Source organism: Macaca nemestrina, chromosome 5, assembly GCF_043159975.1.
Source record: "Macaca nemestrina isolate mMacNem1 chromosome 5, mMacNem.hap1, whole genome shotgun sequence".
NCBI classification, from domain to species: domain Eukaryota; kingdom Metazoa; phylum Chordata; class Mammalia; order Primates; family Cercopithecidae; genus Macaca; species Macaca nemestrina.
The window spans coordinates 71,755,883-71,782,764 of NC_092129.1; the positions used below are offsets into that span (position 1 = coordinate 71,755,883).

Here is a 26,882-nt window from a genome sequence, read left to right on the forward strand (position 1 = left end):
AGAGAGCCAAATCATAAGTGAACTCCCATTCACAACTGCTAAAAAGGGGATAAAATACTGAGGAATCCAACTTACAAGGGATGTGAAGGACCTCTTTGAGGAGAACTAAACTACTCCTCAACGAAATAAAAGAGGACACAAACAAATGGAAGAACATTCCATGCTCAGGGATAGGAATAATCAATATCGTGAAAACGGCCATATTGCCCAAGGTAATTTATAGATTCAATGCCATCCTCATCAAGCTACCAATGACTTTCTTCACAAAACTGAAAAAGACTACTTTAAAGTTTATATGGAACCAAAATAGAGCCCACATTGCCAAGAAAATCCTAAGCAAAAAGAACAAAGCTGGAGGCATCATGCTACCTGACTTCAAACTATACTACAAGACTACAGTAACCAAAACAGCATGGTACTGGTACCAAAACAGATATATAGACCAATGGGACAGAACAGAGGCCTGAGAAATAACACCACACATCTACAATCATCTGATCTTTGACAAACCAGACAAAAATAAGAAATGGGGAAAGGATTCCCCATTTAATAAATGGTGCTGGGAAAACTGGCTAGCTATATGTAGAAAGCTGAAACTGGATCCCTTCCTTACACCTTATACAAAAATTAATTCAAGATGGATTAAAGACTTAAATGTTAGACCTAAAACCATAGAAACCCTAGAAGAAAACCTAGGCAATACCATTCAGGACATAGGCTTGGGCAAGAACTTCATGACTAAAACACCAAAAGCAATGGCAACAAAAGCCAAAATAGAGAAATGGGATCTAATTAAACTAAAGGGCTTCTGCACAGCAAAAGAAACTACCATCAGAGTGAACAGGCAACCTACAGAATGGGAGAAAATTTTGCAATCTACCTATCTGACAAAGGGCTAATATCCAGAATCTACAAAGAACTCAAATTTACAAGAAAAAAACAAACAACCCCATCAAAAAGTGGGCAAAGGATATGAACAGACACTTTTCAAAAGAAGACATTTATGCAGCCAACAGACACATGAAAAAATGCTCATCATCCCTGATCATTAGAGAAACGCAAATCAAAACCACAATGAGATACCATCTCACGCCAGTTATAATGGTGATCACTAAAAAGTCAGGAAACAACAGATGCTGGAGAGGATGTGGAGAAATAGGAATGCTTTTACACTGTTGGTGGGAGTGTAAATTAGTTCAACCATTGTGGAAGACAATGTGGCAATTCCTCAAAGATCTAGAACTAGCAATACCATTTGACCCAGCAGTCTCATTACTGGGTATATACCCAAAGGATTATAAATCATGCTACTATAAGGACACATGCACATGTATGTTTATGGCAGTGCTATTCACAATAGCAAAGACTTGGAACAAACCCAAAAGTCCATCAATGATAGACTGGATAAAGAAAATGTGGCTCATATATACCATGGAATAATACTATGCTGCCATAAAAAAGAGGAGGTCATGTCCCTTGCAGGGGCATGGAAGAAGCTGGAAAACATCATTCTTAGCAAACTATCACAAAGACAGAAAACTAAACACCACATATTCTCACTCACAGGTGGGAACTGAACAATGAGAACACTTGGAGATGGGGGGTGGTGGGGGGTCCATCACATACCAGGGCCTGTCTAGGGCGCTGGGAAAGGATAGCATTAGGATAAATACCTAATGTAAATGAGGAGTTGATGGGTGCAGCAGACCAACATGGCACATGTATACCTATGTATCAAACCTGCACGCTGTGCACATGTATCCTAAAACTTAAAGTATAATAAAAAAGAAAGTTTTTTCCATCAAAAATTAAGAAATTTTATAACTCTTTCAAGATCACAACATTTCAACCATTAAGTGTCACCTAGGAAACTATTTTAAAATGCAGATCTATTCCTGCTAGTGACGTTTACTTTTAAAAAAACGCAGATCATTGTATAGATAATGTTAAATTGCCAAAGTGGGATGTTTAATATTACTAGCCATCTTCCATATATTTATAAATGTTTAATGGAGTTTTATACAACTATTGTTATCATCATATTAAATGCATAAAGATGATTTCAAGACTCAGTGTTGTCGTGAAACTATTTTTTTTAAAGCACAAAGTAACAGAAGAAAATATACAAAACTTTCAAATATATCAGAAATAACATTCCTTATTTGATTATTATTATGGTGACAAGAGTTATTATTTTGAGAAGGAGCCATTTTATCACACAGTTGAGCCATATTTCATAAGAAACAAAAACATAAAATCAAATAAAAGTTGTTAGAGTATTATTTGTACACATGCATTTCCAGTCTGATTAAAACATCCTTTATATTAATTAGTTATTAACTTCATTAATTATGCATAGGTGTTTACCTAGAATCATTATATACTCAAAGACGTGTCATACCATTAGAACACAAAATGGTCTCAGAATATCTGACTCTTACTCAAGAGTTTGGCAATTCTTTCTCAACAAAGTGTTTTCACACCTTTTGACTTTGACAGACACAAGAGCAAAGCACTGTTTAGGAACTGTTTACATCTTCACTGAATAAGACAAAGTCCAGAGACAGAAATTTTCACCAGTGTTTTTGTACGCCATGCATCACATTTCCTACTAATTGTTGGAACAGAGAAATTAAAGACATATAATTAGCATGAATATATCCAGAAATAAGCAAAGTGATTACTAGTTTCTCATCATGATTATTCAGTCTGACCTAAATGATTTTGGTGGGAAACTTGATATTGAAATAATTAATATTCAAAATGATCTTTCCTTGTAAAGAAATGTATAGGCAAGCTTCACTTCATTAAATAACCATGAAATCATCTTTATAATAAGTATTTTGAACCCAGAAAGATAAAGTTGTAAGTGATGGGTGGGCTCCCAGCATAAGTAAGCCGTAGAGAGGTTGCCTGACAGCGCTCAGGAGCTAGTGCTGGGCCGGGCACGGTCACTTATGCCTGTAATCCCAATACTTTGGGAGGTCCAGGTGGGAGGATTGCTTGATGCCAGAAGTTCAAGACTACCCTGTACAACATAGTGAGCCCTCGTCTCTATAAAAATTTTTTTTAAAATTAGCCAGGCATGGTGGCACATGCCTGTCATCCCAGCTACTTGGGAGGCTGAGGTGGGAGGATTGCTTGAGCCCAGGAGGTTGAGGCTGTGTTGAGCTGTGATCTCACCACCGCACTCCAGCCTGAATGACAGAGTGAGACCCTGTCTCAAAACAGCAACAACAACAACAAAAGGAGCTAGTGTTGATTCTGGTCAAGGGAGCATTGAGATGAGGATGAGAGAGTCTCCCTTTTACAAGACTGATTCCAGATACAATTTGAAACAGCTAATGGCTCCCTTTGATGTTTTGCTTCCATTCTTCTTCATACTTTTCTACCTCTTAATTTCTCTTCTGCAATGACCCTAAAGTCTTCAGGGTCCCAAGTCCTCCAAATTCTGACCTCCTCCCAGGACTAGCTTCATGGTGTGTGAGCTGAGTGCTTGCACAGGGTCCTGCACTCTGGTGGGTCGTGCACACAGTTTTATGCCCTGCTGTGTATTAATTGCTCTTAATAACTGTTTATTTTGTGCTGAGTACTGAAAATAAGGTAGCCAATCTTGCCTCCTATCCATAATGATCCTGTGGTCATTAACAGCTATGCAAAAGAACAACCTTGAAAGAATATGCTTGAATATATGAATACTGAGTTACCCCTCAATTCTGTCGGAGACTGAAATCCCTCAAATATATACTTAGGAACTTGGTTTGCCACTTAACAACTCTAGAACTCTGTTATTTCATCTGCAAAATAAGAACAGCAAATTATGAACTCTAAGTTCCTTCCCATCTAAACAACCACACCAGCCTATAAGGACTTGCACTTTTTAAAGGGAAGAGGTTTTTGCAGAGTAAAGGATGACATGAAAATAATTTAGACCATCCAGTAGTCTGCTACCCTGGTTAATTTCCTTAATTATATGTGTCTCTGTTTTTGTGGAAGTTTTATTTATTCAACTATTCATTAAATAAATACCCATAGTATCTACCACTCAGTTTTTAAATTTCCCCAATTACTATGTCACTCTCGTAGACCACAGCTCCATGAGGAAACAAAGTCTTTAAGTTACTCTTACATTTGTTTTCAAAAGACTTGAGCACAGTAGATGCCCAACAAATATTTGTTAAATGCATGAATGTATGATTGAATAAACTAAGTACCTGCTAAATGTCAGCTGAAAAAACATGAGTACCTACTTGTGCTTAGTACTGGATATCCAAAGTTGAATAAGACAAGATGCCTACTTTCAAGGTTCTAATATACTAATGGGGCACAGAGATGCTTACATAAACCCTTACAGACTAATGCAGTCAACACCTTAACAGAAACATGTTCAAAGTAGAGTACAAACGAGGAATCCTCTCACTCTGGCTGCTGGTATTAGGAAAGGCTTCACAGAGGAGGCAGGATTTGAGCTGAGTCTTGAAGCTTGAGAAAGGCAAAAGGTAAAAAGAACATGTAAGGCAGGGAAATGAGATTGAGATTGGCTTGAAGGGATCTAGAAATTGTTCGGGGGATTGCAACCCCATGGTTTATGGAGGCTGAATAGAAATGAAGAACGGAAGGTTAATCGAAGTCAGGCAATGAACACCCTTCCAGCCATGATGAGTTTATCTGGAAGGTTATAGTGAGTCCCTGCAAGCTTCTAAATAGGGAAAAAGACAATGGATGTAACTGGAGTTGCGTTTTTAAAGATCTGTCTTATTACAACACTGGGATGTGGTCCAGTTGAATTCCTAGGTTTCTGGATGTACTGTAAAAATTCCACTTTTTTCTGTTGAATAGTAAAGCAAGGAATGCTCATATCAGCCAAAATTGGATAAAATGAAAATAATCCGTGAGAAGCCCCAGAAAAGCGAAGAAGCTGAAAAGGCAGGCCGTGAATATGGAATCAGTGTAATTCTTGGCAAGGTGAACACAGTGGCTCTTAACTTACAACAACAACAACATATAACAGATACAACATCAACGAATAACAACAATGACAACGACAAAGAACATCAAGATGGGTCCTGAGAATCTCAACATTCTTCCCAAGTCAGTAAACAAGTCAACAGCAGAATAAAGAATAGGCAGATGAAAGGGACTCAAAGTGCCAGTGACACATGTGAGGAGAAAGGAAGCAAATGAATGGAAGGCAATTGCATAATTCTAGGTAAATAACTTTTTTAATGTGGGTGGAGATCACTGTTTACTAAATATGAAAGATTAATATCAGCAGAGGAAGGAATTGTTTTTAATCTAAGAGTCATTGTGAACAATGAAAAACAAAAAGGAACATAAGTTACCACAGAAACCACTTGTTAAATACTTAACAAACTTCACGACATCAAAATAAGTCAAAATTGCACATGGATAATTTGATACTGAATCTGTCTGGGGCAGTCACCAACTTCTTTGAGATGTTTCCATGTATTTATTTGAGAAGAAACAAATAGAAAATTATCATTGTCTATCCTCAGCAGTATAGAAAGGCTGCATATATTCTTATACAGTAAATTCTCAACTATTCAAAATAAATTACTACTTATGATTAACTGAATACCTATGATTAACACTGAATACTTATGATTAACAATTGCCGAATTAAACTACAGACTGTCACACAAAGATCAGAAACTAGGTATTTAGGTGTAAGAAGCACACACACACACACACACAAAAGTGTCAATATCCTCATTAGCCCCAATCTGAAAGAATATAAAAGAGAATAATAACAACCTGGGATGTGAATTGTTTTTCTAAGTTTCTTAAGATATATGAGGGATCTGCCACGAGAAACTGAAAGTCTGGTTCCCCGCTTTATAAGTACATATTACCTTAAATTATACATTCATGGAACTCTAAATTTCATGGGCACTGGTGTGGTCTTCTCTCCTATTACTGAGGCCAACCCAAGGCCTCAGGTCTGATTCAACATAGACAGGGTCACATATTAGCCAGCAAGCACAGTGGCTAATAGAGTTTTTCCAAACGCAGATGCAATTTCCCCCATTCAATTGTCTTACTTTTGGGGAGGGTTCCATCCAGGTTTTGATGGAGAGGAAATCCCAGAGTTACAATGTTTCAGACAATCCAGTCACCTGTAGCATCATACTTTCTCTTTTCTTTTCAAGAATTTGAGCCCTGGGCCGGGCGCGGTGGCTCACGCCTGTAATCTCAGCACTTTGCGAGGCTGAGGCGGGCGGATCACGGGGTCAGGAGATCGAGACCATCCTGGCTAACACGGTGAAACTCCGCCTCTACTAAAAATACAAAAAAATTAGCCGGGCGCAGTGGCGGGCGCCTGTAGTCCCAGCTACTCAGGAGGCTGAGGCAGGAGAATGGCGTGAACCCGGGAGGCGGAGCTTGCAGTGAGCTGAGATCGCGCCACTGCACAAGCGCGAGATTCCGTCTCAAAAAAAAAAAAAAAAAGAATCAGAGCCCTGGCAGAGGTAATAAAACAATGACCAAAGCAAGGAAAATAGACATTTCTGACTCCATAAAGATCTTCCCCAAAACACAAGCAGGAATAATACTAGTTTTGTTACATAGCAAAAATCTAGAGAAATAATGACAAGGGGTGCAAGTGGAGACGTCTAAGGGGAGGGGTGCCCAAGGAAAGAAGGCATTGAGAGGCGGGGCAGCCACACACAAGCGTTCAAGATGGTACCGAGAGGAGAATTTCACAAGGGTCATCGTCAGCCCATAGCACGGTCCCCAACTCCACAAGAGCGGGAGGCCGATTGAGGGAGGGCCTGAAAGAAGAGACGTCTTACCCTTAGGACTTATTTCTAAATGGGCTCTACATAAGGTGTAGAATCATATTTAACGAGTTCTTACAGAATTACTCTTAACCAGTGAATTTCTGAGCATCCTGAACCTCCTTATGGGCAATGCACAAAACCATTCTTTATTTTTCCAGAAATGATTTTAAATGATAGGCAGGCACACGTACACCTGCTCAGACCTGATATTTATATATAAAATCCACATAATCTTTTTATACATTATGAACATGTAGAAACATGTACATGTAAAGAAAATTAACAACGTTAACACAGTTGATCGCTCCCTCCTTGAACTCATTATTTCTTTGGCTTTGAGACCTTCCTTTTATCTTTTTTCTTCCTACCACACAGGCTGCAGCTTCTTAGTCTCATATATGGGACTCTACTCATTCCCCACTTCCCTCAGTGTTGAGTGCCCCATTTCACAAACCTCTTTTCTTCTTATCTGTCCTGGCTCCCTGGGTGGTGCCAACCAATCTCACAGCTTTAAACGCTACCTCTGTGCTGACAACGTCCAAATATTTTCTCCTGCTGTGTCTCCTCCACTGATCTCTACAGTTACATACATATACTCAACTCCTTTCCTGGAAGTCTACCAGGCATCTAAAATGTAACATGTCCAAAATAAGCTCTCAGTTTTCCTCCTCAATGCTGTTCCCCATAATGGTTTTTCTTTATTTCAAAACTAAAAATGAGAGGACCAACTTTAATTTTTTCTCTTATACACCAAACCTAATCCATCAACACATTGTTTTAATCTTACCTTCAAAATATATCCAGAATGTTACCATCCCTCTCCCCATTCACCGTTCAAGCCATCATCTGTCTCTTGACTTGTCAAAAATAACCTCTATTCTGGACTCCCAACTTCCCCCATTGAAAATCAATATAATATTAACTATTTATATTATATGCACTTAACAAATACTTATGAAGTGTCCATATTATGAAATGCACTATGCTAGACAATGTGTAGGTCACTGATGTGAGTCTGACCCAATTCCTGTCCTCAAGGTTTTTATATTCTGGGTGAATAGTTTAGATACATATGTGCAACCCAATACAAGCAACATGAGATAATTGTCATATTGTGCTATAAAGAGCTAGAGGGGTTTAGAGGAAGGAGAGGAAATTTCTGATTGTATTGGCAATAAAGCCCTTGCAGAGGAGGTTGCATTGAAGTTAGGCCTTGAAGATAAGTCAGGTTTTAGGAACAGTGACTTGAGCTCATTCCAGAAGGTGCCCCAGAAGGAGATGAAAGAGTCAGGACATCTTCTGAGCATGGAAAGTAGTGACACTTGGCTGACATAGGTGGATATCTAGGGGAGCTAGAGGAAAAAGAGCTGTTACAGTTAAAATGGACTTAGAATATGGAATCTAAGCCAAAGAAGTTGGGAATTCAACAGGGAGGTCAAAGAAGTAATTTTGGTACATGTGTTTAATGTTACATCATAAGAGTAACAAAATTAAGGTAATATGTTTACAAAAACTCATGTGGAGGCAATATGATATAGAGGGATACTTTATGTTTTGTTTGTAAGCCTTAGACACTCTTACTTTTAGAGGCCTGCCACACACTATATCAAAGGTGCAATAAAGTGTACTTACATGCCATATAAAATATATTGACACATATATAATTTTTGAATTGATTTACATTTGACTGCTTGCCATAATTTAGCATTTATAAACCTTTGCTCTTTTTTTTTTTTTTTAACAGTTTTCTTTTTCTATTTGAGAGACAATATTTTATAGGTCACTGAAGACCCTGAAGGCCTGAAGCACTTTCTCCATAAAGCACAATGGACAAAATAGGTCTGCAAACAGAGAGGCTTAGAGGACCAAGCACTACACAAATGTAAAGACTTCATAAATTTATTAATAAAAGTAATGTGAACAAGTAATATACCATTTAAAAGGAAAATGTGCTTAAAACATTGTGTTTACAAAAACAACAAACACATCACTCATTCAGGCAAGATGTGTATCTTTAAACTGATTTTATAGTAAAAAACCACTCTTGATTAAAACCAAAATTCAGATATACATTCTTCAAAAAGAGGGCAGGTAAAGCAGGACCCAATTTAATTGGTTTAATTGGTTCATTGCCTTAACCAATTTTATCTTCGGTTCATTAAGTTAGGCATAATGGTTTATTCATTTATTTATCAAAAATGTATTTAACTATGATGCTCCAAAACATAAAGAAATGATCACTGTATTGTATCATACTTAAATTTGAGATAATTTTACACAACATTTATGTGGGAAAAGAGAGATTAAACCCAAAGGGATTTCAGCCTAAATATAATAAATGAGTTTTTGACACTGTTTTGTGTTTTAATAAGAGTCATTAAGTTAGAGTAATAAAGTATGAAGTTTTTTTGACTTTTAAGTTTAGGGGTACATGTGCAGGTATGTTACACGGGTAAATTTGTGTCATGGAGGTTTGTTGTACAGATTATTTTATCATCCAGATATGAAACATAGTACTTATTAGTTATTTTTCCTGATCCTCTCCCTCCTCCTAGCCTCCATCTTCCAATGGGCCACAGTGTCTGTTGTTACCCTCTATGTGTCCATGTGTTCTCATCATGTAGCTCCCACTTATAAGTGAGGACATATAGTATTTGGTTTTCTGTTCCTGTATCAGTTTGCTAAGGATAATGACCTCTAGCTCCATCCATGTCCCTACAAAAAACATGATCTTGTTCTTTTTATGGCCACATAGTATTCCAAGGCATATATGTACCACATTTTTTTATGCATTCTACCATTGATGGGCATTTAGATTAATGCAATGTATTTACTATTCTGAGTAGTGCTGCAATGAACATCCGAGTGCATGTTTCTTTATAAAAGAATGATTTACATTCCTTTGGGTATATACCCAGTAATGGGATTGCTGGGTTGAATGATATTTTTGTCTTTAAGTCTTTGGAGAATCACCACACTGTCCTCCACAAAGGTTGAACTAATTTACACTCCCATCAACAGCATATAAGCATTCCTTTTTCTCCACAAGCTTGCCAATATCAGTTATTTTTCTTTTTTTTTTCTTTTTTTTTTTTTTTTTACTTTCTAATGAGAGCCATTCTGACTGTTGTGAGATAGTTTTGGCTTTGATTGGCATGTCTCTAATCATCAGTGATGTTCAGCTTTTTTTCATATGAAAGCCAAGGCAATCCTAAGCAAAAAGAACAAAGCTGGAGGCATCATGCTACCCAACTTCAAACTATACTACAGGGCTATGGTAACCAAAACAGCATAGTACTGGTAGAAAAACAGATACATAGATCAATGCAACAGAACAGAGAACCCAGAAATAAGACCACATAGCAACAACCATCTGATCTTTGACAAACCTAACAAAAACAAGCAGTGAGGAAAGTCTTCAGTATTCAATAAATGGTGCTGGAATAACTGGCTAGCCATATGCAGAAGACTGAAACTGGACTTCTTCCTTACAGCATATACAAAAATTAACTTAAGATGTATTAAAGACTGAAATGTAAAACACAAAACTATAAAAACCCCCAGAAGACAAGCTGGGCAATACCACTCAGGACACAGGAATAAAGATTTCATGATGAAGACACCAAAAGCAACTGCAACAAAAGCAAAAATTGACAAATGGGATATAATTAAACTAAAGAGCTTTTATACAGCAAAAGAAACTCATCACAGTGAACAGACAACCTACAGAATGGGAGAAAATTTTTGCAAACTATGCAACTGACAAAGGTCTAATATCCAGCATCTATAAGGAACTTAAATTTACAAGAAAAAATCACAACGCCATTAAAAAGTGGGCAAAGAACATGAACAGACACTTTTCAAAAGAAGAAGATATACAAGCAGCCAACAATCATAAGTATAAAAATTAATCAAGGCATTATAAAAATGTTTCAATCCTCACAAAATGCCAAGCTTTTTATTTCCCAAGCTATGATCATAGCCAATTATGCTAAATTAAAAGAAAGTTATATTTTCATCAATTATTCATTATTATTTCATTCTACTTTTCAGTATACTTTCTGTTAGTCTGAAGTTTTCTTTTGTGTAATGAACCTATAGGAAATATTATACTTAAAACAAAAAAGGTTTAAGGTTTTATTACTCATAAAAATTTTTCAAGAGGAGATTGTGATTACCTTATACTGAACAATTAGCAAATTTCATAGCTGTATCTCCAAGGGTAAATTCTTATCCTTTTTTGTTTGTTTGTTTCTCTTTGAATCTATTCACAAGGTTTAAAAATCAAAATTTGTCCTTGCAGTAAATAATCCTACTCTCCTATTAATTTTTTTGTATATACAACACCTAAGCATACACATTTTAATGTTTTCTGGCATTTATCACTTGTTCTATAAGATTGCATTGATGTCACCCCATCCTACAATAACCAACACTGATATGTTCATTTTAAAAACATAAAGTTTAATATAGTATGTTCACATTTAAAATGTAGTTAATAAAAGTCAGCCAACAAGTTCTTTTTAAGTAACTATGAAAGATTACAAAAAGCCTTAAAATGTTGTCACTATCTAAAAGAAGTTTATAATCTGAAGAGTTCAGCCATTTATTTTCTTAGTTGTGACTATAAACTAAGTAACTCCATAAGCCACCTGTTAAATGGATCCCCTTTAGTTAGTCTTGAAAAGCAGAAAATGTATGTACTAATTATGTGCATTTAAAGTTTTAATACTCCTTTATTATACTATTGTCCTGTATTTGCTTTTAAGGTTATATTTAAATTGATTAAAGTTCCAGAAACATTCATTATTCTTAAAAGCAAATGAAACTCCGCATTGCAGTCTGACTGCTCATCCATAATTCAGTATCCCAGCCTAAAACATTATGCTCAAACAAGCACAAATATTGGCAAAGGTGAAATATTGAACGGTTACTCTTGCAGCTAAATTATGTAGCAATCTCTGTGTGTGCTTTAATTTCCTAGTCCCAGAAATAAAAACTAAAAGCAGGAAAAATAGTCAGCAATTATGGGTGTAAGCTAAATAAGCAAGGGAGTAATGCCAAGTTGCCATTATTCAAAGCTCCATGCTCTTTATTAGTTATGCACAGGTCTGAAATAACAATGAAACCCAAAAATGGGAGGAAAAAAACCCCAAACACATTAGTTACTCATTATATATATCTAGACAAAGAAAAAGGATTCTAGGAGAATGTTCTTATGAATTTAAACTTTGAAAATTAGCAACTCTGGTTCTGTTTACACTAATGGAAATTTACTTTTCTTCAAATTTGTCTTCATTATCTGGGCAATAACACCAGCCCTCCATTTATTAGGATCTTGGGCTCTTGTTTGGAGGTTCCAGCGGGTAAGCAGCGTTACTAAATACCCTTGACAGGGGACAGATCTCCTCTTTCTGTGGAGATTGGCCCCTCTTTGGACTTAAAGCAGTAGTAAATATGCACAGTGACAACTGAGAGCAAGAGACCTGCACCCCACCAACTGAATCAGCAGAATTAATCCAGCTGATCAACTTGTTAAGACACACTCACCAGATCACTTTCACTTCCTGCCATTTCACTGAGTTTCCTTTGATGCAGGCTAGATGTGTTATATTTTGTAGCAGTACAGACTTTACATTTTGTAGCCAACATAACCTATAGACATGAAGTAATTGATACCAAAGGCTGGTGATAAGGATCTCGTGCTCAGGAGTTTTGTCTTCTGAATTTTAAGGCTTACTCTTCTAACTTTGTCAGGTACCCTTATGCCACCTTATAACTCTCTCTTTTATAGAAAGGAAAGCTAATTAATGCAATAAGTATAGTTACTTCGTTATGTAATAAAATGACTAGTTTTATACAGCACAGAGTATACAAAACGACTAACATTCCTCCAAAAATCTGGATAGTTAGAAAAATTTGCAGGAAAAATTGCAACAAATTATCAAGCTGTGCCTTCTCATCTAGTTTTCTTCCGTGACTATTTGAATGACTCACCATATCACAGAATTTATCATTTTTAAAGCTCCTTTAGTAAATTATCTCATCGAGCTTCACAACAATTCTGAGAGGGGCTAAGCAGATGGGAGCAATCCACATTTTGCAAATGGGGCACCTAGACAAGTAGATGTTAAATAAGGCATCCACTGTCACAGGCCTAGTGTGTGACAGGGTGGCAGGCTCCAGCTCTTTCATCCACGCCACAGATTTCTCAAGCAAAACTAAATCTACTATAAAAACATAATAAAACACAACATTAAATTATCCATACTCTTCACTTTCCTCTCACCCCAACCCAATTATCTTAATAAAAGGACTTCCACTCAAACTAATATCAGAATGAAGAGTAGAGTGTTTGTAGGAACACAGTCTGGTTCTGATTGAGTTTATTCAAATCTGCTGTTTGCAACTTTCACTTATGGTCAACATGTATGTCATGCAGAGAATGTTCACATCTAATACACTCAAAGGAAAATCTGCTTTATTACCTTATTATCTTCCCCACACTTTTGTAAGGGATTCACAGGCTTCCATTCCATCATTTCATAGATGATGTCATTGAGGCACAAAATGGTTCAGTAATTTACCCTCAGACAAACAGCCAAGACAAACATAGACAGTAGAATGGAACTCAAATTCAGCACTGCATCTACCCATGTGACAATGTACAACTGAAATCTGAGATCCTTGGGTGCTGGGCAGACCCAAGCAGAGAAATTTTCAGCCCATGGAAAAGATCTAGACCCAATTCAGCAAGGATCTTTTATCTAACAAGGCTCTGGTATGACATGAGGGATTGGTCAGCAAGAAATAGGAAACACATACCACTTACACTGAAGCATCACAAACCGGTCCAGGCAGACAAACATTAGTAGGGAGGTCACTTGAAGACAGAAGCTGTCAATCAAGTTGGTGGTCTCTGGACAGACATGGAGAAACTCCTAGTTCCACCAATATCCTGATTTTCTATAGCTGTGAGCACGTTCTGGGTCATGGATATCCAGATTTAAGAGCCTGGTATGTATCTGAAGGTCAAGAATGCTTAACTGGAAATACTGCTCTGCACAGCAAATACATTGTAAGCAAAGAAAGTGGGTCTGTGACAAATTAATATCACTGATACTGTGCGAAACCACAATGATCATTTGTTGGAGATACTAGAAAACCTAAAAGTCAAGCTACAACATTATTTTTAAGTTCTCTTAGCAAAGACTAGCACAAAACTCTTCTAAATCGGGGTATTTTTATACCTTAAAACCATTCACTTGAAGGCTGGGCTTATGACATTGAATATATCATTAGAATTCTGACAATGAAGCAATGAATATATCATTGGGATTATGACAAAGAAAAAATATTTTTAGATAACTACAGGTGATAATTATATGTGTTTCAAGGAATATTGAAACACAAATGTAAAGAAAATTGACAATTAGAATCTGTTCACCTATGAGTTTCTATAGCATTTCCCTGTTAGTTCTCTTCTAGAAAGCAGAGAAGAGCAGCTGGGCACAGTGGCTTATGCCTGTAGTCCCGCACTGTGGGAGGCCGAGGCAGGCAGATCACCTGAGGTCAGGAGTTTGAGGCCAGCCTGGCCAACATGGTGAAACCCTGTCTCTACTGAAAAAACAAAAATTAGCTGGGCATGGTGGCGCATGCCTGTAATCCCAGCTACTCAAGAGGCTGAGGCAGGAGTATCACTTGAACAGGGAGGCGGAGGTTGGAGTAAGCCGAGATAGCGCCACTGCACTGCAGCTTGGAAGAGAGAGCAAAATTCCATCTTAAAAAGAAAATCCAAAGCAGAGAAGAGCACCACTGAGGGATACAGGACTAGTCTGTACCCTGCCACGAACCATTCATCTCATCACATCGCTTCATCTCTCTGGGCCTCTTTTGCCTCATTTTTCTTAAAAAGTTTCTAAATATCGGCCCGGCACCTATAATCCCAGTACTTTGGGAGGCCGAGGCGGGCGGATCACGAGGTCAGGAGATCGACACCATCCTGGCTAACACGATGAAACCCCGTCTCTACTAAAAATACAAAAAATTAGCCAGGTGTGGTGGGGGGCGCCTGTAGTCCCAGCTGCTCGGGAGGCTGAGGCAGGAGAATGGAGTGAACCCGGGAGGCGGAGCTTGCAGTGAGCCGAGATCGCGCCACTGCACTCCAGCCTGGGTGACAGAGCGAGACACTGTCTCAAAAAAAAAAAAAAAAAAAATATATATATATATATATATATATATATAAATATAAAAATATCCAAGGGTCTTCTAGTTGGGAAATGCCACTGGTTCACTTATTTGACAATAGCATATAGTTATATGTCCACAACTTGTCTGTAATCTATCAAGACAATTGGGGAATGTATTGTCACTGGTGTTATTGAATGACAGCAGCAGTACATTTGGCAATAACTCTTAATTCCCAACTGGACAATGAATAACCACACAAGACATGCTAATGCAGACATAAAATTACAAAAAAAAAAAAAAAGGCTGTATTTTTATCTTTTTGTTCTATGTAATGAAGATGGCATCTGAAGACAGCATGCTCCTATTTGAAAACACTGGAATAAAAGACATCCATCCCATTCTGGGCTATAGTTCCATGAAACTGAGTAAAACCCCAAACAAAATTTAACTGATTGTGGGTTAAGATGGTATTTGAATTATTTTAAACCCTGAAATGTCTTCCCCTTACCTTGCAGCCTCTGCATCACATTGGCGATATCCCGAGGACACCGGGAGGCCCCTCTGGAGGTTGCCATGGTCTCTCCAGAAGCACGAAGCCAACAGCAAGAGACTCTTCACTGGAGGCAGCACAGGGCTACACCACTCTGGAAAACATGCTTGGACTTTTCTAGATCTAATCCTTCATTAATGAATTCCAGGCATTTGCAGCAGTCAACAAGGAGGCAGTTCTCCCAAAGACTGAACTGCTTTTTCTTCTTTCGTTTTAACACTGTCCTTTTAAATCAACTGAAGAACCTGAAAAACATAAAAGAAAAGGTACAACATAAAAAAACAATCTACAAAGGTCACCACAGTGCTAAAAGGAGAAATATTTCTATTTAATTTGAATGCCTGGTCTATTTTCAAGTGAAACAACTTAGTGAAAAGCACTTATAAACTATAAAGTACTGTGCAAATGTTAGGAATTCCCATGATATTTGATAAAATAAATACATAAATGAGATATATAAAATAAAATTGGGTTGCTAAAAGAAGAAACGTTCACTTTCATTCTATGTTTTCTTTTTAAACTCTAAAGTTTTTCCATTGATCTATGAAGTGGCTTGCCTTATACTGAAAACACTCCATTGTAGTTTTCAACATGCACGGATTCTCTTATCTGCTAATTTAGCCTGCTTTGCACATGTTTTGCTCTGTTGTGTTGTACACTTTCCAGGAATAGGACCAAATCCTAGTTTCCCATACCAATTTGATGAATTAAAACAGCATAAATGTAAAAACCATTTCATTCTAAAAATTTGAGTTTCAAGTACTCCAATTTTAGAAGCCAAATGGGTCTGATTTAGTTTTTCTCCTCCCTAGGTATAAAGACTCAAAAGTTGTAAGGCTAGGGGTGGGGTGAGCTAAGCAGAGTGGACATTTTCCTTCTAAATTATCTGTGTTGGTTAAGATTTTGTTTTTGTTTTTGTTTTCATTTTGGGACAGTCTCACTCTATCATCCAGACTGGGGCACAGTGATGTGATCTCAGCTCACTGCAACCTCCACTTCCCGGGATCAAGCGATTCTCCTGCCTCAGCCTCCTGAGTAGCTGGGACTACAGGTGCCCGCCACCACACCCGGCTAATTTTTTGTATTTTCAGTTGAGACGGGGTTTCACCGTGTTAGCCAGCATGGTCTCGATCTCCTGACCTCATGATCTGCCTGCCTCAGCCTCCCAAAGTACTAGGATTACAGGCGTGAGCCACCATACCCGGCCACAGTCCCCATTGCATTTCTAGGTTATGATGATGAAAGTTAAAAAAAGGAATAGGGGAAGAGGGGAAGAAGGGGAGAATGGCAAAAGCAAAATTCCTAAAGAAAGCTCATACATGTGAGATGGTCCACCTTCCTGAAGGAAAAAAGAAAATGAGAGGAGTCTGTGAGTGCTATAAAAATCATATTATAGGCCGGGCGCGGTGGCTCAAGCCTGTAATCCCAGCACTTTGGGAGGCCGAGATGGGCGGATCACGAGGTCAGGAGATCGAGACCATCCTGGCTAACACGGTGAAACCCCGTCTCCACTAAAAAAAATACCAAAAAAACTAGCCGGGCGAGGTGGTGGGCGCCTGTAGTCCCGGCTACTCGGGAGGCTGAGGCAGGAGAATGGCGTAAAAACCCGGGAGGCGGAGCTTGCAGTGAGCTGAGATCCGGCCACTGCACTCCAGCCTGGGCGACATAGCAAGACTCCGTCTCAAAAAAAAAAAAAAAAAAATCATATTATAATTTGGATTATAGTCCATAAAAGAGCACTGCTCATGAAGGATTTCTTAAGTAATAGAGTGAAATTATGAATTACAATTTATTTTAAAATGGCATTGCTAATACTATTATATATTGGTATCTGGTCAGATGTATGAATGCAAAGCTAGTAATATGCTCTTTAGCCTATTATCTTAAAAAAAAAAAAAGGGATGTAAACCTTTGCACACTGCTGCTGCTCTAAGTGCAATGCATCAGAAGGATGTACTGGAGCAAGAAAGCAATTACTAAGCAAGACACAGGACAGTGATGCAGTGAACAGCAGTCATTGGTAGGAAAGATAGAGGCAAACTTCTCTTGGCTACTTGAAAGGAGTATTTACTAGAAGTAGGACCCAACTTGGTGTCTTATAGGCTAGAGAGGTACTTCTCAGTGGGTGACTCTCCAAGGGAGTCTTCGTAGAGAAAGAATTACCTGTGGCTGGGCTGTCACATACATACCTATAGCCCTGCTGGAATTGTGTGCCCATTAGCAGCCTGTATCTCCTGGGGAAAAATATTCCACCTGCCCACATACAAAAGCTATCTTAATTTGGGAGAATAATACATAGTGAACAGTGCCTGAAGGACCTTAAAAATGACTCCCCTAAGCTGTTAGGAAGTTAGGTTTTCAAATGCAAAAATAAAACTTTCTGAAATCAATCAATCAACCACTCTATTATCTATATCATGTATCTGCATGTATATTAAAGACATTCATTTCATTTCAGATACACCACTCCAAGCTGGGCTCAGCACTGGAGCTCACAGATGATTAACACACAGTCCCCATCTTCAGTCAAGAATTATGGAATTAAAAGGGATTTCAGTAAATCATTGCAACAGAAATCACTCTGCCTCTATCCTCTTCTAATTCACATTCACATAGCTTGGTAGATTAATTCTGAAATATTGTGCACGCCCTCTCTCTCTCTCATTACATTAAACTCAGAATTTCCCTGCATGTGCCCACTATTCATCCAGTTTTACTTTCACAGCATAACTAACACATTCAGAGTGCCAGAGCTCAATGCTGGGCTTACTAAGGTGGATGTGACACAGAGACTATTTTTGAGGAGCTTAGGACACAGTGGGAGATAAAACATAGAAAAGATAATATAAAAATACCAGGGCTAAGTGCAAATACCAAGATGCGAGGATACAGAGGATGGCGGCTCTGCCAGTGTGGGTGTTCTGGAAAGGTGTCCTTCTTGGCAAGGAGCAGACACCCGAGCTGAGTCTCAGTAAATGGGTTAGTCACTCAGGTGAAACATATGAAAGACACATCCTGGGCAGGGTGAAGAGCTTGAGCAAAGGCCTGGGCATGAGTAACAGCATGAGTGGGACATGGAACTACCACCAGTCAGACACTGAGAAACTCTACAAGGTGACATTCTGGAAAAAGAGGGTGGAGAGTGAGGTGGTGTCCGGATGGCAGAGGGCCCTGAGTGCTATGCTCAGAAGTTTGGTTCTGGCTCCCTAGCAGGCAACTGGAAGCCACTGAGAGATTTTAAGCTGGAAGTGAGAAGGTATAACTGGGATTATTCTAGCTATGGTTTTTTAAAAGGTGTATTCGAGAAGGACAAAACTGGAAGATCCAGAAAGATCAGTTGGGAAGGTATCTCAGGAATCCAGGTGGAAGATGACAGAAGACGGAAATCAGACAGAGGGGAGCAGAGTGAGTGCAGAATCAAATATAACACAGTTTTAGGGAGCAGAATTTGTAAGACTTGGTGACTGGTCACCCGGGTGGGGGTGGGTATAGGTGGGATTTCCAGGGTGTATATCTGAGGAGTCGCAGATGACTCTCAGGATTGGGGATGCCATTAACTGAGCGCAGCAGAAGAGGGGCTGTATAAGTTTTACAGCCAAACACTCTCCCCTTCATGCTTCATATCTTGGAACAACTCAGGAGCAATTTCTTCATTGCCCCTTCACATCACCCCTCTGAAGAACACTTTCAGCTGAACAAATCTAAATACCTAACCCAGGATCCGCATACCACTTGAAGCTTTTCCTAAACACACCAACCAACATTCACCATTATTTTCCACTGAGGCCTCTAACACTAGTAATCCACACTATCATAGGTACAATTTGGCTTCTACCTTTCACTACTGCTAGTCTTACCTCACTCTAAACAAACTGTGAACATTTCACTGGTATAGAGGCTATAACATTGCAAAATCTCATTCATTGACACCAAGTGTATCCCTGACCACATCCTAGGCCTCTGATATATATTTTTTGTTTCATTGAATCAAGTTCATAATACTTTACATCTATGAGAAAATCCCTACAAAACCTCTTCCTCTTCAATGCAAAACAAAGTGGATGCAATATCCTTCCTTTTTCAGACATTAAACATTTTGCTTTCATCATTCACATGTACACATATTTCCTATATTGTGAAATCATGATTTTCTTGCTTTTTACTAACACTTTGTCTTATTACATGATTTGATAAGAAATTTAAAATGATGTTAATAAAAAGAAGCTAGTAAAAGGAGACTGGGAATTAGGAAATATCAGTTCTAGGCTAAACTTTATCCCAGCTAGTTGGGTGATTTTGAGCTGGTTCTGTGTATGAAGGTCCTCAACAACTACCTATTGGAGGAGAGTTTGGCACCAGGAAATGCGCAGACTTTGGACTAAGAAAGACCTGGAGTTGAATCTTAATTCTCTCTCTTGCTGTGCATGCAGGTTTAAGAAAAGTGAGCTTCTCTGAGTCCTTCTTTCTTCATCTGTAAAATGAGGTATACTTACGCCAAATTAGGTTTAATTTTATCCTGCTTAAATTTATTTTTTAAAAAATAAGTATGTCATGTTTCCAGCAGATTGATTGGCATGTAGCAGAGTTTCTGCAAATACTAGTTTCCATTTTCCTTCCCCTGGTCCCAGTTTCTCCACCTGCAATATGAGAGATGACCCTAAAATGCAGAGGTACTCCCAAGTGTGCTCTTCAGTTCCAAAACCAATGGCAGCACAAGGCACAGCTAAAACAACGGCTGGTGCAAGGTCATGAGATCCTCCAGCTGACTGTTTATGTAGCAGTGTTCTGGCCATGGACACGACAGAACCAGAACACCAGAGGCAGATCCAGAACATCAATGAACTCACTATTCCCAAGATCAATAAAACAGTTTTAATAGGTGCAGGATACTGCGGGGGCATGAAGGAGAGGGAATGAAGAGTGAAGCTAGGCATTGGGATGGAATGGGAGAATTTGGTGGACACTGATGGGCTGTATACCAATAAATAGTCCCTGCACCATCTCCAAATTTTTCCAGGGGAAGGAACTAAGATTATGATGCAGCTAAATACATCCACCTCATAATTAGCAGAAAGGTAAGACTCCTGTATTTATTATTTCACGATAAATATGTATTGAGTAGCTATTTGTAAGGGACCACGGTACTGAGTAAACAGCAGTCAACAGGAGAAACAAGCCCCTCTTACAACTTATGTGCCGGTAGAGGAAGATGATATAAACAACGTTACAACAAAGGAGGGCAAGTATTGTAATGGAAAAGTCCAGGCTACTATGGAAGCAAACAAACAACAAAAAAAACACCCACCCAATCAATAACCATCTGCTGCATTTTTTAAAATTCAGGACACAGAGGGAATTTGGACTATCTGCTATTTGGGATGCTCCCAGCTGAAAGACATACTCTTCTCAACATTACTCTGTGAAAAAGCACAGTTGTGAAATACCACAACTCAATTTTTTCTGTCTCTTGGCAGAATGGACATTGGCTCTTGAATCAGTTTCTTGTTTGTGTTACTAAAAAGGAATACACTAAGAAAAGCACTGAAGAAATACTACTAAGCCACAAGAATATATATAAGCAATGCGACTGAATTTCTAGGTCTTAGGAAACTACTGCAGAAAATTTCAAGCCCTGCGACAACCAGAGACAACGTGGCTCATTTCTAACCAAAAAGAAAATGAACTGAGAAGATAAATACATAAACAGATTCACAACAGAAGGAAGCACAGACATTACTTAATTAAATGTCTAAACATGTATAAGAATAGCACTAATATTGAAGCCCACTATTGAACAAAATTTTTAAAGTCATGAATAAATTTCAGTTTCCCTTCTATTCAAGTCTTTTGCTGAAGAGAGTTCACGTGCTGTTTAATTTTAAATGTAATTTTTTTTTCTATTCACCCATTAATAATGGTACTAATTAATGAACACTAAGATGGCTGAAAGGTAGAGAAGAATAGGGACATCTCTGAGTTAATACAAGTATACTACTAATATATGTGTGCAGGTTACCAGGGAACAATGCTGTTTCTTATTCACTAGTATGAATTACACAGAGTAACAATAAGAAATGATCTTTTCCCTAGAAGAACATGAACAAGTAAGCAAAAGACAAAGTGTATAGCAGATCAGCATGAAAGATATTCAGTGTCATAATTAAATTTTGTTTACTGTAAGCCTAAAGTATAAATTACACCCAAAGACATCTGCAACCTTCTTTCCATCCCTTGCTAGAGGATACATTGCATGCCTTGCCAAACATTAGTTCTCCTTAGATCAGACCACAAGGAAGTACACATTTAAGAGCAGACACACAGAGGACCCTGCAGAGGTGTTTGGGCCCTGCATGCCTGTCACATTCAGACCACAGGGTGTGGCTGCAGTAGCTAGAGCTGGAGTTGTGAAAATGCCACCAACCTTGCCCAGTTATGGGCTTCCTACATCCTGTGACAGTCACGCCTCCTTTCATTTCCAAGATGCTGTGTGTGCAGCATAGTTATCAGAAAGTAGGCCCAGTGCAGCACCAAACAATTCTTGAACATTTTTAAATGGCAAACTAGCTTTCTCCAATCCCCACTCCCTGGCAGGAAGGAATCAAGTAAAAAAAGAGTTCTTAAATGAGGTCAATGAGGACAGAAGAAAACCAGTTTGTGAAAATCATTAGTTCACAAAGATGAAAATGAGTCTATAAAATAAGAGCTAGGCAAATATTTTCAAAGCCTAGCAAATATTATTATCTGGGTCAGTCTGAAGCTGTTTCTTAATCTTCAGCATGAAACATACTAAGTTAGTATAGATCTCTCACATTTTGTTCTAAATCTGCCACAAAGTGATGAACAGACAAGAAAAAATAGATATGTATTTTGTCACACTGTTCTGGTGATGTCAGGTACTTTTTATCCATATTACAAATCTTTTTTCACCATGGGGAATAAAAAGCCTCTCAAAGAACAATCGTCATGACTTGTGATTAAATCTGCATTTTATGAAGATGTAGGTCATATTAATGACCTTTGCCTCATTGAAAATTATTATACTTTCTCTTGCATAGGTCTGGCTTCTGTATATGAATGTGTCTTTGGGAAAGTCATTCTCAGATCAAGACGAAAAATGGATGGGCATTAAAGAAGAGAAAAATAATTAATTTTTAACTTTCTTAACATTCACAGGAACATTTCAGATACAAGTTTTCCACCCCAAAAAGAAAAGCTCAGAAGTGAACATTCTGGGATGCTAAGGCTTCATTGCTGATATTTTCCTCTGGGCTGGACCTGACTCTATTTACAGAAGGGGGCAGAACTTCCAGCATCCAAAGCCTGGGATCCCAGTCAGCACACCCAGCCTCCCTTCCCAAGGGGCTTTCCTTCCTGTGCGGCTGATGGCTGCTTCGTTTTGCACGGATGCCTGCCCGTTGCGATGCACCTGGCCGCCTGTGCACCACCATTTCCCAGAACTCCTCCGCCAGCAATGCAAGATCTCTATGTGAAACGTATCTTTCAAAGAGGAGATGAAAGTTATCTTGCCCTCCAATGCAGGCTCTGCCGGGAAACAACTGCACCATGACAGCGCCGCTGGAGTCTGACGCGCCCGGGCCTCCGCGCAGCCTTCAAGCCATTTCCCTCCCCCCAGCCCTTCCAAAAATAGTCAGGGGGTGGAGGAAGGGAGGCTCCTAGAATCTGTTCAACGCCCTACCTCTCCCATCTGATAGTAGCAACAGTACCGACCATCACAATAAGAGGGTGGCTGCCTTTTGCTTCTGCACCATTGGAGCCCAGGGGACGTGCCACAAGCGGAAATGACAACTCAGAGAGGGGGATATTAATAGGGACATCTACGTACGAGATGCAAAGAGGCTCCCCAACCTCCTAGTCTCCTTATCTATGAGTATCGCACACGTACACACATCACTGCTACCACCCCCTCCCATCAAGCACGTAGAGCCCCAGCGTGCAGGCACAAACTTGCTGACAATTTGTCTACAATGTGTTCGTCTTGCACCTCTCTCTCCTCTCCCTGTCTCTGTCTCTCCCTGTCTCCCAGTCTCTGTCTTTCCTTTTACCTTGTCTCTCGGCCTCGTTCAGTTTCCCAGCAGCGAGGCGATGCAAGCGAACGCCTCCTCCCGGCTCGCTGCGCCCAGGCTCGGCGGGACCCCGGGGATGCGCTGCTGTCCGCCCGCCCTGTCGCCGGGATCGGGCCCGGTGTGCAGGATTGCGGGAGCCCAGCCGCCCTGGTGACAGAGGACAACAATCTCAGCCCGCTGCGGCCGGCGGCCGCGGCCCGGCGCCCGCTCTCACCCTGGCTGGCTCGCCCACACTCACTCCCGCGCCGGGCTGCTGAGCCCGGCTCCCCGCCCTCCGCGACCGGTTCCTCCTCCCGGCCGCACGCTGTGGGGTGAGGCCTCCCCCCCGCCTTCCCCACCTCGCAGCTACCGCTCCTGTCGGGAAGGAAGGTCGGCCAGGCCGGTTGGGCCTCTGGGCAGGGTCCCTGCACCGCCCTGGTCCGCCACACCCCCTCCCCGGCTCAGTGCCCCGAGCCCAGCGCCCGTCTCCGGGATGCGCCGGTGCGTGGAAAGCTGGGGGCGGGGACCCGGAGGCTCGCAGGCTTCCCTACCTCCTGGAGATACACAGCCTTGGGCGTTTCTCCGCAGCTGCAAAGCTGTGCTGTGACCCACCCTCTCAGCGAGCCTTTATACCGGGACCACCTCCCGGGGGTCGAGGTGGGAAGGAAATGTCCCTGAGAGCCGGGACGCGCTGCCTCCGCTGCCTGGAGGAGCTGCGCTGTCCTGCCAGCTAACTTTTGCCCGGGGTTTCCATTGCCCGGGTGACCTTTCTGAGCGGAACCTATCCTGAAAGCCTGGGAGGTTCCCTAATGGTCCCAGGAAGGGCGTGATGCAGAGCAAAGAGCAAAATCCGCCGACTCCTTTTTCATCAACTTCCAAAAGATCCTAAACCGTTTTGGCTGCCAAGTCAGTAGGAAATAACTTAATTTGAGGAAGACTGGTCAGGCTTTATAGATTTTTTTAAATGTTATTTATAAAGTTTAAACTTCTTGAGAAAGCGCTTGACATCTTTAATTCTTGACTGTTTATTAAGATTATTCTAAAAATCACTTTTAGGTTCTTCAGATGCACTGTATGCACCCTGTACATTGCAGAGCCATTTGCATCTTTGGCCACCAGTCCTTCTCGTGGTGTAAGAGATCTTGGTGTTGCCTGGTAGCATGCAGGAGAATTTATTTTGTTGTGATTTTATGGTATCCAAGCAAAATCAAACACAGTCTCTTTTCAACAACAGTAAAGTCCAAGCCCAATAGGGCGATTGCAGCTACAACAATCGAAGCTATGTTGCAATAATCTTAAAAGTAATAATTCCCCCCTTGAATCTCCAATCTGAAAAAAACAGTCTTTTATCCTCTAAATTTGCTGAATGGAAGGAGCAGTTTATAAAGTAGATGAAGTTTCTCTTTGCTGTCTACCTTTCCCTTACCTGCTGCCAACATTCCCACTGCCTAGCTTTCCATTTTCTTCAAATTCTCCTTCTGGATCGCGTCAAAATAATAACATCTGACACAAACCTGATAGAACAAATCTGATACATCAATCTGATGTGTTCCTCTTATTTGTGTTGACTTAATATTATTATTATTTTTTTTTTTTTTAGAGGGAAAGAGAGACCAAATAATGGATCTCTAATTGCAGAACTTGCTGCATCCAGAAGTTGGGCCTGGAGGAGGGGTGTTTGGGATCAGTCTCAATGCATGCCCTGCCTCTGCCTGAGGGCAACAATCCTGAGGCGTGCCCAGAGCCCCTTGTGGAGACGACCACCAGAGCATAATTATTCCAGGTCAGCACTCTGTGTGCAGTGGCCACAAAATGGGGTCCAGAATTCCAGGCTTCCCACTCAGAAGAAACAGATCAGAATGGCTCAGCTCGTCCTCTCAATCCCCACCTTCATAGGACCAATCCACCCTGCTGCCTTTTGAAGAGAGGCAGAAAGTTACTGTACCAACTTTGCTATTCTTTTTTTTTTTTTTTTTTTTTTGCGATGGAGTTTCGCTCTTGTTCCCCAGGCTGGGGTGCAATGGTGCAATCTTGGCTCACTGCAACCTCTGCCTCCCGGGTTCAAGCGATTATCCTGCCTCAGCCTCCCGAGTAGCTGAGATTACAGGGATGCGTCACCACACTTGGCTAATTTTGTATTTTTAGTAGAGATGGGGTTCCTTCATGTTGGTCAGGCTGGTCTCGAACTTCCAACCTCAGGTAACCCATCCGGCTCGGCCTCCCAAAGTGCTGGGATTACAGGTGTGAGCCACTGCGCCAGGCCACCAACTTGCTATTCTACATGTTAAGCAACTACTTTCTTTGGGTTTACTTACTTGAGAAGTGAGCCACTTAAAACACAAGCCTGAAACATTGCTTCCACCCACTAAAACTCCTCTACAAGGCCTAATCTCTGTTTTCACAGGCTGAGACAGACAGAAGCATAGAGCTGTCGTGCTGGCATTGGTTCCCTATGCAGCTGAACGCCCGTTCTCAGCTAAACTTTATCCTCTGTAAAAGGACTAAGCACATTTTAGACTTTTGCAAAGGGCTTGTTAGTTTCCCACACCCCAGGGAAGGCTGTTGTAGCTCCATTTATTCAACAACTATTGCTTGAACGCTTACCACATAACAAATATTGTCCTAAGCGCTGGGGCTACCGTGGTAAGCAAACTCTGACCTGGTTCTTGCCTTCACGGAGCTTACAGTATGATGGGGGAAAGCCAGACATTAATCAGAGAACCACACAAATACTTGTAAAACCCCATTCTCCAAACAAAGGCAAATGTTGCTGTGAGAGCTTTCAAGGATGGAAATTGGTCAGGCACAATGGCTCACACCTGTAATCACAGCACTTTGGGAGGCCAAGGAAGACAGATCACTTGAGAATAGCAGTTTGAGACCAGCCTGGCCAACATGGTGAAACCCCATCTCTACTAAAAATACAAAAACTACCAGGCATGGTGGCTCATACATGTAATCCTAGCACTTTGGGAGGCCAAGGCAGGCGGATCACAAGGTCAAGAGACCATCCTGGCCAGCATGGTGAAACCCTGTCTCTACTAAAAATACAAAAAATTAGTTGGGCATGGTGGCGCATGCCTGTAGTCCCAGCTACTCAGGAGGCTGAGGCAGGAGAAACACTTGGAGCTGGGAGGTGGAGGTTGCAGTAAGCCAAGATTGCTCCACTGCACTCTAGCCTGGCGACAGAGTGAGACTCTGTCAAAAAAAAAAAAAATTGGCCAGCATGGTTGCAGGCACCTATAATCCCAGCTACTCGGGAGGCTGAGGCAGGAGAAT

At 40.4% G+C, this 26,882-nt stretch overlaps 1 protein-coding gene across 13 annotated transcripts in view; it reads right to left on the reverse strand.

The window, feature by feature from the left end:
* LOC105489042 (spectrin repeat containing nuclear envelope protein 1) overlaps positions 1-24,341 on the reverse strand; it is a 536,331-nt gene extending 511,990 nt beyond the window's left edge. For 9 of the 13 annotated variants that reach the window (XM_011753641.2, XM_011753643.2, XM_011753651.2 and 6 more), the window contains exons 1-2: positions 23,604-23,839; positions 15,499-15,785 (exon numbers count right to left, since the gene is read on the reverse strand). In XM_011753641.2, the coding sequence (XP_011751943.2) occupies positions 15,499-15,565 (67 nt within the window). In that variant the 5' untranslated portion in view covers positions 15,566-15,785; positions 23,604-23,839. Of the gene's footprint in view, positions 1-15,498; positions 15,786-23,603; positions 23,841-24,154 lie in introns of those variants that run through there. The other 4 variants (XM_011753653.2, XM_011753652.2, XM_011753636.2 and 1 more) reach the window with 3 other exon arrangements.
* Positions 24,342-26,882: the final 2,541 nt, after the last annotated feature.